The sequence below is a fragment of the Pezoporus flaviventris genome, unplaced genomic scaffold, assembly GCF_033815535.1.
Source record: "Pezoporus flaviventris isolate CSIRO_AGI_PZ_B2104156 unplaced genomic scaffold, CSIRO_AGI_Pfla_v1 ptg000029l, whole genome shotgun sequence".
NCBI lineage: Eukaryota > Metazoa > Chordata > Aves > Psittaciformes > Psittacidae > Pezoporus > Pezoporus flaviventris.
The window spans coordinates 11,103,810-11,118,811 of record NW_026892577.1 but is presented as its reverse complement, the minus strand read 5'-3'; the positions used below and the strand labels follow the sequence as shown (position 1 = coordinate 11,118,811).

At 43.4% G+C, this 15,002-nt stretch overlaps 1 protein-coding gene and 1 long non-coding RNA gene across 5 annotated transcripts in view; one reads left to right on the top strand and one right to left on the bottom strand.

Annotated features, from left to right (window-relative positions):
• Positions 1-12,996: 12,996 nt before the first annotated feature.
• LOC133272155 (uncharacterized) lies at positions 12,997-14,798 on the bottom strand. The gene is made up of 2 exons (XR_009744358.1): positions 14,660-14,798; positions 12,997-13,779 (listed from the first exon to the last, which is right to left on the bottom strand). It is a non-coding gene; the product is annotated as an uncharacterized LOC133272155 (long non-coding RNA).
• Positions 14,407-15,002, top strand: part of FBXW4 (F-box and WD repeat domain containing 4) — a 64,717-nt gene continuing 64,121 nt past the window's right edge. For 2 of the 4 annotated variants that reach the window (XM_061458911.1, XM_061458910.1), the window contains exon 1: positions 14,421-14,793. In XM_061458911.1, coding sequence (XP_061314895.1) covers positions 14,543-14,793 — 251 coding nt within the window. In that variant the 5' untranslated portion in view covers positions 14,421-14,542. Of the gene's footprint in view, positions 14,794-15,002 lie in introns of all 4 variants that reach the window. The other 2 variants (XM_061458913.1, XM_061458914.1) reach the window with 2 other exon arrangements.

The window sequence follows — 15,002 nt, the reverse complement described above, 5'->3', positions numbered from 1 at the left end:
AGAGCGGTCGGCCAGGCAAAAGGTAGGGCCGATGCTGGTGGGGCATGAAGAGCTGCAGATGGGGAAGAGGAAAGGTGTCAGCATAGTATGGAGCCCTCATCCCCAGAAAACTTTCTATGCTGCTGTTTGCTCTGATTTAAATCTATAGCTGGTCCCTATGAAGCTGTTTGCTGCTATAGTGTTTCATGGACACACATAGTGGGGAGGCAAATCTTTCCCCATCAAGGCAGTGAATTTATACCTCTGTCAACAGCCTACACTGAGAAAGTTCAACCCTACCTAGATAAGACTGTAGGCAGCATTGTGAATAACACTATGCTGTAGGACAGTACTGTGGACTTAGCTGCAAGCTGGGTGCCCAAATCACTACTGAGAGCTGTCATTGCTGTCATGGAAGGCAACAGGTCTCCTTGAGTCATTTGGCCTGTACTGTTGCTAGGGAAAATGTCTGACCTTCCTTGAAATTAGAGCATCCAGAGCAGGCTGCTTACCCTCAACAGTGATATCTGGGCAGGAAGCACAGACATGAGTGATGAAGGCAGCAGCTTTGCTGAGGAAATGCATTTAATTTGATCTACACTGCAGTTTTTGTTGGAAAAACATGTTGATGCAGTAACATTCTGCACAGTAACTGGGGGTGGATTAGAGGTCATAGAGATAATGTAGCATGCTGAATTCATAGGCAGCAGATGGGAAAAGTCCTAGATCCACTGGGAAAGTCTCCCTGAAGTGTCTTCTCTGCAGCTTTGTCCATTCTACTCAAGGACCAGGTTTGCTTCTCTTCCCTGGCTGGTTTCACTCTTGCCTCCGACCTTTTCCTGAGTTTTAACCCACATTCTTGTTTTCTTGATTTATCCTAGCAGCCCCAGTTAATGCCTTGCTAACTGATTTACTGGGGGGTGTTACACCTGTGCACACTAAGCATGCTTGGCTAGCAGGTCTGCACCTGAATCTTTCCCCGTGCTTTAAAACATTTTTAGCATGGTGCAGATGGATCAAGGCAGTGCCTTCTACTTGTGATGTGCATTTTGTGCTGTGCAGACACAACCCCCCAAAAAGCAGGTTTCTGTGCACAGGGATGGGTCTTGTTGCAGAGCATGCTCCTGGGTAAGGGAGTTTCCCTCATCTCGTGCAACTTTTGTGGTCATCTGAGGTTGATGTAGAAGGTCTCCTGTGGTGGAGAGCAAGTCTGTGGCAGAAGCATTTTAAAGGGCTCTACTCAGTGGGGTTAAATCTAGCATTGTGGTGTGGGAATACACGTGTCTCAATGGACAGAGGAGAGAGACACACATTTCAGTTCATGACACGAAACAACCGGCTGACCACCTGAGCTCCTCCTGCCCCTTACGTAAAAGGAAGATGATGCCAAATCCCTTCACAGGTCAGTGGAAGTTTAATGCAAGTTTCCCAGAGGTTCTGGAGCACGCAGTGAGGGATGCTGCATGCTAAGCATTGCTGTTTATTCCACCGTTATCACCCCGTGGGGAAAAATGCAGGGTTTGTAATGACATCTACTGAAATGTCATGGGGAAGAAAGCCAAAAGCCCAGCAGTGAAGTAGCCCTGCCGGGCGGGCAGACAGACACCAACACCCACCCACCCGCTCTCCCCCCCAGGTATTTTGTGCTCTGTCCCAGCAGAGGGAGCCCGAGTTTATTAACAAATCCCGATCCCGGAGATAGCCGCTATCAAGGTGGTACCAAAGCCCGGGCAGGATGCTTGCCGGTGGAAGAAGGCTGTAGAAGGTGGAGGGGGTCTAGCTGTGATGTTTGAAGCAGGGCTGTACTTCTAACCAGGGAAGCAAGCTAATGGCTCTCCAGGAGGCCCTTCAAGTAACTCTACTCTTAGGGCACTGCAACCATGTCAAGAGATGGATGACCTGCAAGAGCCAGTGGACACACGTGAGGAAAAAGGTTTTGCACTGAAAGATGCAGCAGACCCATGTTAAGGTGGATGAAATGAGTTTAATTTGCTTCAGAGACTTTCCCAAGGCAGAGCCAGAATGTGTACCTGCATTCGTACTGGGCTGCCTGTTTTTTAATCCTGCCATGTAGACTATTCTATCAGTAGCGTTTAAAAACATTGATCAGTGCCATGCCAAATCATGTTTGCCATCTTGTGCCTGAGTCTGATCCTATTTTGGCTGCATGGCACTGCTCTATAACCTCTGTAAGCACAGGACTGTGGCCCTGGTTTGCGGCTCTTAAACCTAGTGTGAGCTTTTGCACTGATTTTCCTGGGTTTTGAAGGCTCTGTTAGTGCATGGTGGGCTCCATTCACAGAAGCAGAAGCGGTTTTAGTGAGCAGCCTTCTCAGAGCTTATGGGAATGCCTTTATTTTTCTCTGCTGATAACATGAGATGAAATGTCTCCTAGGGAGACAGATGAGTCTCGCTGTGTGCTCCTTCTTACAATCAGTAGTTGCACTGATGCCATGGATGCACACATGCATGCATTATTTTGGAGAGAGGTTTTAGGTTTGAGATGCAGAAGGGTCACAGATCATTTTAGGCCAAATCCAAAGATCATTTGAATGATTTAGAAGCTGAGTAACAAACTGGGATGTTTGAGGGAAGGCAAACGTCTCGGGCTGCACTCTGCAGAAAGGAGCAGACGGATATTTTCCAAGGCAACTTTTGAAAGGAAGGTTAAATTTCTTCAAGATAAGGAGAGCTCCAGTGAGCTGGAATGCATCTCGACCCCCCTTCTCAGCTCATCTTATGATAACAGCTGTTATGTTGGAAACCTAATGCTGATGAAAGAGTTAAAGGCTGGTTGATGGGCAATATCGGTGACACACCTCTGAATTGAGCATACTCCTGGAGTGAGACTGCGGACTGGTGTTACTCAATGAATAGAGGCCACTCCAAGGGAGTTTTTCGTTGAATAGAATGGGGTCAGGGAGCCGCTTTGGGGAACAATGGTTGCCACCGGCTAGCTGAATTTCTTACAATCACACGCCATACCCCCTGATCAAATAGCTCCTTTGTCAGTCTGATATAAAAACATGTCATACAATGATGATCTGGAAGAATGACAAGAGCTGGCCTTTCAAAGAGATCAGAAGGACTTGTTTTGCACAAAAAGAGCCCCCATCAGAGTCAAGACAGAAAAAAAAATGGAAAATAAAAGGGGGTGAATGGAAACAAACAGCAATAACAACAACAACAGAAAAGAGGGCAAGTTGGAAACTTGGGTCTGGCTTGTTTCACAGCATCCCATGGCCGCAGCAGTGCAGCACGGTCGAGTTGAATCTCTTTCGGCATGGACGTGGATGTCAGATTGCACTGCCATCGGGTTCCCATTGTCATTCTGCACTGGGACAGAAGAAATTGCTGGATGGGAAAAGGTCACTTGGCCCAAAGAATCATCTCCCCCCCCCACCCCTGAAAATATTTCAACAATCTCTCTGCTTTCTCACTGTAGTTCTCTGCCGTTCTAACACAACGTTCATTTGCGGCTTTTATACTCCTGTACAAAGCTCAGATTGATCAGAAGGCTACTCTTGTCCATCTATATGAGCAGGAAAATCTCTTTATTCTTCCCCATTCCCTTATTAACTTTCATATTTTTTGTTTCTTGGAGTGTGCATCGTGGTTTTGAGCCTCTTCCTAGGATTTTCAGGGACATAACAGAGAGTCTGGATAGAGAGAAAGAGTTTTCCCAAAGAATGTTTTAAGATGTGCAGGGAAGTGGATCCCTCTTGGCTACTTCCAAGGGGACTGCATTCCTACAGTATCTATCGCAGCAGTCCCAAGAGATGGCATTTACACACAATCATGACAATTATTTGTGAACTAGAAAAGTTCACCAGTCTTGTACGTGGGCAACTAGAGCTGCCAGGCAGTTTCTGCACCTACAAGTGTTTGGAAAAGCTTATATTCACATTTTAACCTTGTATTGTATAAAATAAAGTCAGAAGAATTTACAGCATGTAAGAGACCGAGCGTTTGGGAGACTGCTCCTGAAAATACACCCACAACAATGGCAATTCGCTGGAACTTTGCCCCACGTTTAAGTTCTTTTTTGTTTTATTTTTTTTCTTTTCTCTTTTTATCATAGCATTGTTTTTCTTAAAACAAAAGAAAGAAAGAAAGAAACAGTGCTAAAACTTCCAGGATACCATTATGTTTGTGTGACTAAGCACAGTAATCAAGAGGTACCTTGTAGCAGAGAAAACTAACTCTAGTTGCTTTCTTTTATGGTCTAAGACAAATACCTATTATCATCTAAGGGTTTTTTTTTGCATTATACAATGCTTTATTTGCCCTTTTCTGCAATTTTATATAGAATCTGTTATACTGAATGTTACTTAGTATATATTCATTTATAGGAAAAATACTTGACAAACTGTATTTGCACAATACACTGTTCATTAAATACAGAGCATATTTATAAACACACACATGATACTGACATGTATAAATTAAATGATTCTGTTGCTGACCTGAACGGCTGAGCTCTCCAATTCCTTTACCCGAAAGTCTGTATCACACAAAATTAGGGTCACAATTAATCACCTCTTCTCTTGAAACATTGCTCTGAAAAGCTGTGCAGCTGGCTGAAAATAATTAGGCCACATTCTGGGTGCTGCTGAAATTAAGATACTTAGGAGATACTGGTTACAAACCGGGGCTATTTTAAGTTGCAAGGCAATTACCTGATACTACTTATGTATTCGAGGTGGTAGAGGAAAAACCAGCCCGTGTTGTGTTGTGCTGTTTGGGAAATAATTTGGAATTGTAGTATTAAGGCTCATACTACAGCAAAGTGGTGCAAAAGGCAAGTGAGTCACAGCATGTGCAGCGTTTGGAGTCAGAAGCTAGACACTGAAAACAGTATTTAGGCACCTACATAAAATGACATTTCCAGTGGTGCTGAGCAGCCGACAGTTCTGCTTGACTTTCACAGATACCCAGCAGGCAGTTACAACCCCCTATAAGTTTGTCAATCTGGAAGCAGGTTTTAGTGCAACGGCTTGGAGATTGCTCCAATCTCCAGCTGGAAACTGCATGTAGTACAGAAGGTGACTGTTCAGCTCTTAAATGGGATGTAACATACATGGAACTGGGTGATGACCTGAACTGAACAACTTGTAAGTGGTGAGTGGGTTTCTGCAGTGCTGGTTTTGATCTAGCTATCATTAAAGCATAACAAGACCTCACCATTTTGTGCTCAGCTGGGGTTACATGAGAAGAAGCTGCTGGAACAGAATTATCTGCTGGCTGGGCTTTACAAGTCCAATTTGACTGGGAAAGTTTTATGGCTTTTAGGGCAAGCTATAAAATCCCCACTGGGGCTCAGGTCTGCTGTGTGGTGGTGATAATCTGTAACTTCACAACACCTTTATTTTTCTTACTTACACTGTTTTGTAACGGTGGTGGGTATTTCTGTTTTGTGGTTAGTTTAGTTGCTGGGGTTTATTCGTGATGGGAGTTCTGGATAGGCAAGGTAGATAATTTTTGTGTTGTCTTTGGGCGATACTGTGTTTCGATATAAAGCAGCATAATTCTGTTAAATGCAGTGAAACTGTTGTTTACGGCAACCTCACAGCTGGCCCAGAGACTCTGGACAACTCAAGGGACAAGTACGTTAAGGGAACACTAACTGCATAATTAGCTGTTCCAAAGATTGGAAGGTACAAAAGTCAGGTCTCACGCACATCTTCATCCTGTCCCTTTCTCAACAGGTGCTACGATCAAAATTTAAGTGACACTTCTGCCTTCTTTGGACTGCTGGCTCTGCTGTGCTGAATCTCGCCTCTTCAAATTTCCAGTGAACCTTCTTGCATTCTCTTCTCATTCTTGCCCTCCAGTTATAACCTTGGTTTTGGGAGCAAGCCTGGAAAGTTTCAGAATGAAAACTGAAACCTTCCAAAAGGTAGGAGCAAATAAAAAACAGAGGATATTAATATAGCAACAGCTGGACTTCAGCTTTAATAACGTATATTTTTTAGAGCACGTAGCAATTCAGATCAGATACAGGTATTTCTGGGTGTTTCTGTTAAATCAGGCCTCTTGCCAATAACACAATGTGATGCTGGTACGCCATACTAAAATATTAATTACCAAGTCCCTTTCTTTTGACAGATCTACTAAAGATACTTCAAATGGGTATGAGAGAATTGATCAAAGATTCTGCAGCTTGTTGCCACTGCTCACTGGGTATTTCAAACCAAAGAAGAGCCTGACTCCCATGAAAAAGATACTGTGTTTTTACAAGCAATAAAAAACCACTGGTCACTTGATTGCAATGCAGATGGATAACTAAACTGGGTTTTCTTAAGGCAGGGAGCACGATCTAAGAGAAACAAAAAAAGACATGGGAGAGGGAGGGAAAGAGTGAGAGAGAGCGAGCTGAATTGATTTCAGTCTGTTCAGGTCTAGCTGGAAAACACAATACAGTGAAACGGTCCCTTAGTCGGCAAGCTTCTTTTCCTAGGTTTTTCCCATGGTTTGAAGTGGAGAGGGAGGGATGGTATTAGAAAAAGTGTATGTGTGAGAGAGAGAGAGAGAAGGCTGTAGGAAAGGCAGAGAGATGAGAGACATCGTTTGGAAGGGTGCAAAATAGTCCATTCCTTCTGTGGAGTGGAAAAACTTTGATGTCCATGTCTCTGGTTTTAAAGTGGCAGTGTCAGGTTCAGGCTGAAAGGCCCTGGTATTCGAATCTTTGTTTGTGTTTGCGCTCAGGACTTTGCCTGTGCACACACCTGCACATCCAAACACCTGCTAGGGCATCCACGCAGCAAATGGGGCTTACACTGCAGAGAAGGAGACAGAAAATAAGCAAGGAGATGCCTTCACTGATTCCTTGTACAGAGGTTCATGCTGAAAACAAAACACATTTGTATGTTTGTGTCCATGCAAAGAGACATAAGCAATAGGAAAAAAGTGCTACGGGCTTTATCCCTTTTAAAAAGCTATTTTTTACTCTTGGCATTACTAATGCAGTTATAAGAGTGTGTTACAAGGCTCACATCGTGTAAATGGATGAAGAAGCACAGTTACAGGTAAGGAGAATGATCTATGAGAAGCACTGTGATTTGCCACTCATGAATTACATAGTAATAAATTCAGTTTCAAGAGCCACAACTGATGTCTGTAAGTCAGATGCCCTTCTCCTCTGCAGGGTCATGGGCATCTTGTGCAGCCTGGCTGTTTTGTCCTTTGAGATGCATTTCAATATAATGCTACTAATAATTCAGACATACTAACAATGATAGTAAATCCACTGCAAGCCTGGAGGAAAAGAGAAAGAACAGGACCAAATTTATCACTCATGGCACTCATAAGAGTCAATCCAGAGTGCAAGAGGCTCTTTCTCCTTTCCTGCCTTCCAAGAGCAGAAAGTTTTGCACTCATGGTGGAGCTAAGAGGGCTTGTGCTCTGCTGGGTAGTAAGCTAATTTCACTGGAATCTGCACCCAAAAGTTGCACTAGGCACTAACAGGCTGCAAGGCAGAAAAGGTATTTGAGAATTATGCAAAGCTGCATATCAAGCCAGCACCAGATGTAAATGTTACTGTGATGGTCTTGGACTGTGAGGTCCTGGTTTCTAGCAGTAACAGAAGCATGTGCATGGGGTGGCTTGTGGGTCCTGATGGGAGACGGACAATAGATCAATTTAAGTTCAATTGACAGACCTCCTTTACTGGAGGGGGAGATTTTGACTTGAATCCCTGGAATGTCGGCATTTTCCTTCCCAATCCTCATTTTCAGTTTAAATAGATAGAGTGAAAGGCCTATTTTCATGGCAGGTGGGCTACAGAAGGGAGGTTTTAATGACTCTTTATTCTTGGATTTATAATCTGACACGCTGTACGCACATGTGTTTGTCACAAAACTGTGTGAGGTGCCCACCACCCATTCATGCATTGTCCAGCAGATGTTAAAGCCATCAAGTGTGTTTGCTTCCAGTTCCAAAGGAAAACATTCTCTAGTTTGGGACCTGGGATTTTTTTTTTCTTTAACTGATTTAAACAAACAAACAAAAATAGTCTTGGAGACATAGGACTTACATGATCATAAGAAACCTGTGTAAATGAGGATCTAAGGCCTGTTCCCTGACCCATAAACCAGGTTAGTCATCAGTTGTTCCTGCAGTTTGTTGTTGTCATCGCAAAACCCGAGGTTAGGCTGAGGACTATTTACAAATCACGTGCATTAGCAATACAGGATATCTAAACATACACTTACTGCGTGACAGAGCATTAGTTGCTCCTTATAATAATACCTGAGAGCCTGCAGTCACAACAGAGGTCGTCATGTGAGGTACTGTGGCAGTGCTTTTTAGCTTAGTACTTTCCCAAAGGGGTTTACAGCTGAAGGTCCCAAATCTACAGCTGAATCTGCTAGGTGGAACTCCTTCACTGCTCCGTTGCAGGACGAGGACCTATGGTATATGGGCAGGGGGATACCTTATTCTGTAATTTTTTTATATGCATATATGCTTCATTAATAAGATAGAGGGTAAAATTTGCCTTATAGCTTGGCTATAATAGAACTGAATAGAAATAAAGCCTGTTTTTAGAACTATCCGGGTTCCTGTTGCTGCACTATAAATCTCTGCAGATTCTGGATTTCAGTAATGAGAGAAAACAGAATTAACTAGTGAGAAATAAAAAATGTCAGCCTCCTGACTGAGAAATCCTACAGTGCAAGACAGGAATACTAGTGAAATGTTTCCTCTGGCTGTAGGGGAAGAGAGAAAGAAGTACATTTGTAATTGTTGCAGGTAATTAGGCTCCGTCTTGGTTGCCTGGTCAAGGCAGACCCAAAACTGCTTGTAGGATTAGATTTGCTCACTTTCCTTGAGCAAATTGTTACCTTGTAAGTGATATGACAGCAGAGCATCCTTCAAGAGTAAGGGACCCCTCTGCACCCACAGATGTATGATGGGTCAGGACACTGTCAGACTTGCTCATGGCAGGCTAGGAACTTCATGAAGTAGCCATGTAGGTAAAAGGCAGATGCAAGATGAAACACTATCATAGTCACTGCTACACTGAGGATACTCTTATATTGCTTTATAAATGCTCCAAAAAGTTTTGGAACAACCTGTGGAATTAGTGAAAGCTGAAAATCTTTAGAAACAACTTTGTAAGTCTTCATCTTACTCTCAAAAAAGCCAGTGGGTATTTGAATGTTTAGTTCCTCAGGCTCTAAGTATGAAAGGAAAAAGCCCCTAAAATATCTTCATAGGTAGTCCCTATAAAAGAACAAGATTCAAAAGCATTCCTTCAGGAGATCAAGGACGGTCCAGCCTTTGAAGCCTGGAGGATTGGGAAATTTAAAGATCTTTGTGGCAATCATATTGTGCCATTAGAAATCTACCATTTGGAATTGTAAAGCATTTAAAAGGAATGATTCCAAATTCCACAGCTGTCTGGTGAGTGACAACTTGATGTGGCCTGGGGGGGAGGAAGAAGGTCATTGTTGGGAAAACAGCTAAAATGAACATTTTCTGAACAGATGCTTTAGATAATACTTTGATAAATGAGGTTAAAAACAAATAAAATATTCTGGGTGACTTCCAGAAAATAATACATTAGTAAAACAAACAAACTCCAAAATGCAAAGACAAGAAACAGGTATATGGCTGGTACTTAGCAAATCACAGAGGACTGTTCAAAATAAAATGAACAATAGACAGAGTGCGAACCAGCAAGATGAGACAATTCTGCTGGCTTTGGGAGGTGACAGATATTTTTTATTGCACTGGTTTTGCCAAGCAAGAGAGCTTCTGGAAAGCAAGGCTGCTCATTTTGATACACTAAAATATTTGAGAATCCCTTTTTATTGCCTGTTTTTTCTCTTAACCATTCAAGCAGCTCAGCTGCTGATCAAAATACAAAAGCATTGCATGTGTCTAGCAAGTGGATAATGAAAGCGATTCCCCCAGTTTAGTATCTTTGTCAGCAGAGTGTAACGAGAAAAGTAAACAAACAGCATCACTGGTTACAAACTGATTTATGGAATTGTTTGTTTTCGTAATTTTCAGCATAATTATGACTGAAGGTCCTGATGTTGTGGCTGCTGAGAACCTTGTAGGGATCTGGGTGCCCTTAGTACTCATTAAAAGCTCCTTGTAGATGGGATTTGGAAGCACACAGGGTAAGGTCTGTTGGGATTATTTTTAAGGGAAGGTTTTTCCTTGCCCTTTAACAGAATCCATACCAAATAGCTGCTAAACCTGATTTCTTCTGGCAGACCTTTTATGGGTAAAACTAAATCAATATGTATAATTCGGGATAAAAAAAGAGAAAATTTACCCGCAAATTCAGCATAACCTTTTAATTTTATCCTCTTTAATCCTTCGATAATTTTTGTGCTTCTCCTGCAGAAAAGCAATTTTGCTAATCACCTTTGTGCCAATCCCTGCATTCCTGACAATAGCGTGAACAGCTTCCATCAAAGTCTTTGATGTGGGAAAGACACACACACACATATAATCTGAAAACAATTCGGCTCCTTGGCTCTCAATGGTGAGCACTCTGCTTTAATAGAGTGCAAGTTCCGTGGAGGTTTCTAATCCTTTCTGCCAAACAGAAGAGACACAGTCAGGTAGCACACCTTATTCAGAAGTTAAAATAACATGTTACTTGCTCTCAGAGAAAATCAAAACAACTCAAGATCAAAAACAGATTCCGCCAACCCTAACGGGATAGACTTTCTACTCAGGTAACTCTTGATCTAAGTGTGTAACAAGTAACCTGCTTTAATCCCTCAAAGCGATGGTGTTACAGATAAGTACTGTAGTAGCAGAGGAGGTGTCTTAAGTTTCAGAAATACACAAAAGCATTGGTTGGAAGGAAAAACAAAACAAAGAGCTGTCCACATGATTGTGTCTTTAGCTGGAAAGGTGTATTTGAGGGCACTGCAAATAATGAAACCCCTTGAAGACAGGAAAAAAAATAAAAATTGACAGACAGGTATTGAAATGGTGTTTCTTCTGAGCAGGATTTCATTGACTTACACTGTTAAAGCACAAACTTTAGAGGTAAAAGCTCTCTCCAGTTTTTAGCTTAGAAACCTTGCAAGCCATGATACTGGAAGAGTCTACTACTGCAGCACAGAACCCTACCCCATTTTATAAAGGCTCAGAGTGGTTGTGGGCCATGAAGAGATTGGGATCTTTTACTGCAAGATTTGGGAAGGTTACATTATTGATTTTATGATTATACAGCAGCGAGCGCTTGCACTGAGTCCTTTATTAAGAGTATGAACAACGTAATGGAAATAATCATGCTACACATACAGTTTCAGTAATGGTTCAGAATCTTCCTTGGTTCTTTCTCTTGCAGACACCTACACAGGCACTTAACTTTGGCATTGCTGGGAAGGCTATTGGGTTCTTAGCCTGTGATGCAGAGCTTTGAAAGCTCCACAGCAATAACAGTAGCTGAACCCATGCCTGGGAAGTGTATGCAGTTCCAGGTCCGTTTCTCTTTAAAAAGGGGAAAAAAACCCCAACAAACCCCAAACCAAAAGCCTAAGAAAATAATGGCATCTGTGTTTTGGACAAAGAATAATTACTGTTACTATATTGTAAGGCAATTATTCACTTTAGAAAACAATGATACATTTAAGTGCAACTTATCATAATTCTTCTTCGCATTGATCTGTGTCCCCTGTATGGACCATATTTGACCCTCCCTGTGATTACTGCATGCAAACACACATTTCATCTTAGTCAGGTATTTCACAGTTGTTTATACCTTGTTTATACAAATTGGAGAGCCCTAAGGCCCCACTTCTACAAACGCACTTGCCCACACCTTAGTCCTAGTGTTCCAGAGGATCACCCTCTATGTGTTACTTTGCACCTAAGTTCCTTCTGGACTACACCAAGGAGTTGCCTTGGTAAAGTGGCACAGTCATAGTCTGGAAACTGGTGTACACTGGAATATGGGAATCACACACTGCAGCACAACACACGCTATGCAGACGTTGGCTCTGTAGAGTAGCAGAGCCTAAGACCAGAAGGAACCCCTTTGATTGTCTTAGTCTGATATCCTAAGTTAGGATTCACCAGGTCAATTCCTGGTTTAAGATTTAGCATTGTGGTCTTGCTAGGCTCTCCCTCTAAGGGAAAAAATTCCCAACAAACCAACAAAAAGGCTGGTATTGTTTGTTTTTAATCCAGTAATGGTGAATCTACCATAAATCTTGATAAACTGTTTCAACAGTTAATTTTCTTCACTACAAAAGCATGCTTTATTTATGAATTTGTTTCCCATCGCCTTCTGTCAAGAGATGTTATCTCTTTGTCTGCTAAACAGAAGATCCTGGTATTACCAGATTTTTCTTCCTGTTTCAGTGCTCATAAGGTATGATCACCTCACACCTTAACCTTCTCTTTAGAAAGCTAAACAGACTGAGCACTTTGGGTCTCACTATAAAACATGTTTGACAGTCCTGTAATCATTCTTACCACTCTTCTTTGAAACCCCTCTAGTTTTTCAACATCCTTCTTGAAAAGTTGGCTGGACAAATTATTTCCAAAGCAGTCACAACAGAGTCAAAACCAGAGGTGAAAGAACCTCCTGGCTCTTGTTTGTTTCCCAGGACAGCACTAGCCCTTTGGTCACAGCACTGCAGAAGGAGCTCACGTTCAGCTGATTATTCATCTTAATGAAGTCTTTACGGAATTGCAGCTTTGCAGGATAGAGTTACGTCCTTTCAGGGTGACCTACATTCTTTGTTCCTAGATGTGAGCCTTTACATTTGGCTTGACTGAAATACATATGATTTGATTATGCTTAAACTTAACATAGGGTTATGCAGCCACAAGCATCCTTTGCCTCTCGCCCCATGCTTTGTGCCTTCTACAAAGCTTTGTTAATAATGATTTCTGATTTTTTTTTCAGGTTGCTAGTAAGAATATGTGTATTTTTAAATGCTAGTGTAGGGTCCATAAGCTGTCTCCGTGGGATTCTACTAGAGAAAGACCAACTTGGTAATAAATCTGTCTTTACAGTAACAACTGAAGATGGAGAAGTTATTCACATTTTAATAATTTAATGTTTCAGAAATTGCTGAAGTCTATTACAAAAGAGTTTAATGTCATCAAAAAGATATTAATACAAAACTGCATTCACACCAAGTTTCCATAATCTCATGTTAAGCAAAATTTGTTATATTACCTCTCTTTCAGCTGGCTACTTAAGTTGTGTACCAGATGTGCTGTTACTTCACCTGAGCTCAAATTTAGGTTGAGAAATTTTTAATTACTTGGGCCACCTGATTCACTCATCATAAATGCTGATAGAGCATTTGCTGCCTTCTGGAACTTCCCTGACTTCCAGGGTGTATTGAAACTTGGTGTAAATGGACCACAGCTCCTCAGACAGCAGTTTTGAATCTCTCAAACATGAAGCTTCCCGAGTTGGTGATTTTTATGAATATTTGAGTGCTTGAGATTACATAGACAAGATGACCTTCTGGAAAGGATGCAAGTACTGTCTAAAGGCCTGTATGCTATGGTAACCTCATTATATACTCAGATTTATTTTCCTACTCCACTGCGCAAAAGCAGATGCAGACTGCGGTGGGTAAGTGATACCTGTTCAAAGCATTCTAAGCAGATGATGAACTTATAATTTATCTATTTTTTTAATTTTGAGGGAGAAATTTCCCCAAGCATTTCAAGCTTTTGTAGAGTGGAAAGTACTGTAAGAATGAACAACACAACAGTACTCATATTTTCCTGTTCCACTATCTGTGAAGGGCTACTTTGCCATTTTGGACCAGAATCCTTCTGCGTTGTCAGTACTCCAGGCTCCTGTGGATGGCAACAATGACTCAGTTATTATGAACTGTTCTTTGGGAGGCTGTGCTTGTATATATGTACCCAAACGTGTGAAGTGAGACCACTTTTCAGATCCTGTCATAGGGAGCCCTGGAAAGCCGAACTGACTGTGTCAAAAGGTACCTGTGAAAAGACAGCCTTAAATCCACTGTAGCAGGGCCTGCCCTTACATAGGGATACGTGGCCCAGGAATCTGGGAGTGTTTAAAACTGCTGTGCAGCACCAGATGACCCCTGCTGTCACTCTGTGGGTGACAGGCACTCCCGACTGCTTAAGGATAATTAATGAGCATTAATCACCCTGCAGTTCCCCTTCGCAGGAAGGGGTGTAGTGTCTACTAGGGTCGCTCCAGGTGGTGGAGCAGATGCTCTGGTTACCTGCGATCATCGTACTCACCATCGATTATTCACGTTACTAATGAACACGTGGATCAGGCGATGTTACTAATCCCAGCTCGGAAGAATACGGACCCGAGTGCCGGATGCTGTGGGGAGGACATTTGGGCAGGGAGAATCCCAGCGGCTCCCGTTAACGAATTAATTCTCTAACGAGGGTGGGCTCGGCAGCCCTGTGCCCCCTCCCGCCCCGGTAGCCGTCTCCTCCCCCGGAGGGGGGGAGTGACAGCAGCGGCTCCTGCCCCATGTGACTGGGGAGCGGCTGCCCCGTCCATGGCTTGGCCTCCCCCGGGCAGCAGCAGCTCCGGCTCCCGGGGAGGAGGGGCAGGAGCTGCTGCTCCATGGGGAGGAAGGGCAGCCCCCGATCCCCCCAGTCGGAGGGGGGATCCCGGGCCTCCTCCCCCTCCTCCCCGCTTTGGGCCTTACCCGAGGAGCTGCTGCTCCTCATCTGCTCCTACCTGGACGCGCAGGCCTTGGGCCGCCTGGGCCAAGTCTGCCGCCGCCTGTGCTTCCTCAGTAGCCGCGATCTCCTCTGGAGGCGCATAGCCCGTGGCTGCCTCAACTCCGGCTTCACCCAGCTCGGCACCGACCTGTAAGCGCGGCCTTCCCGGCGGAAGGGCGGGGGGAGGCGGCCGCGGCGGCTGGGAAAGGCCGAGGGTCTTGCGGCCTAGTTGGTTGCTAAGGGGCGTTCTGCGCTCCTGGCGTAGTCGCTACGAGGGACTCCCCGCCGCCGTGAGAGGGCGGAGGGAAGGGGAAGCTATTCTCGAAACGCGGCTGCGCTGTCGTTAGTCTGCGCTAAGA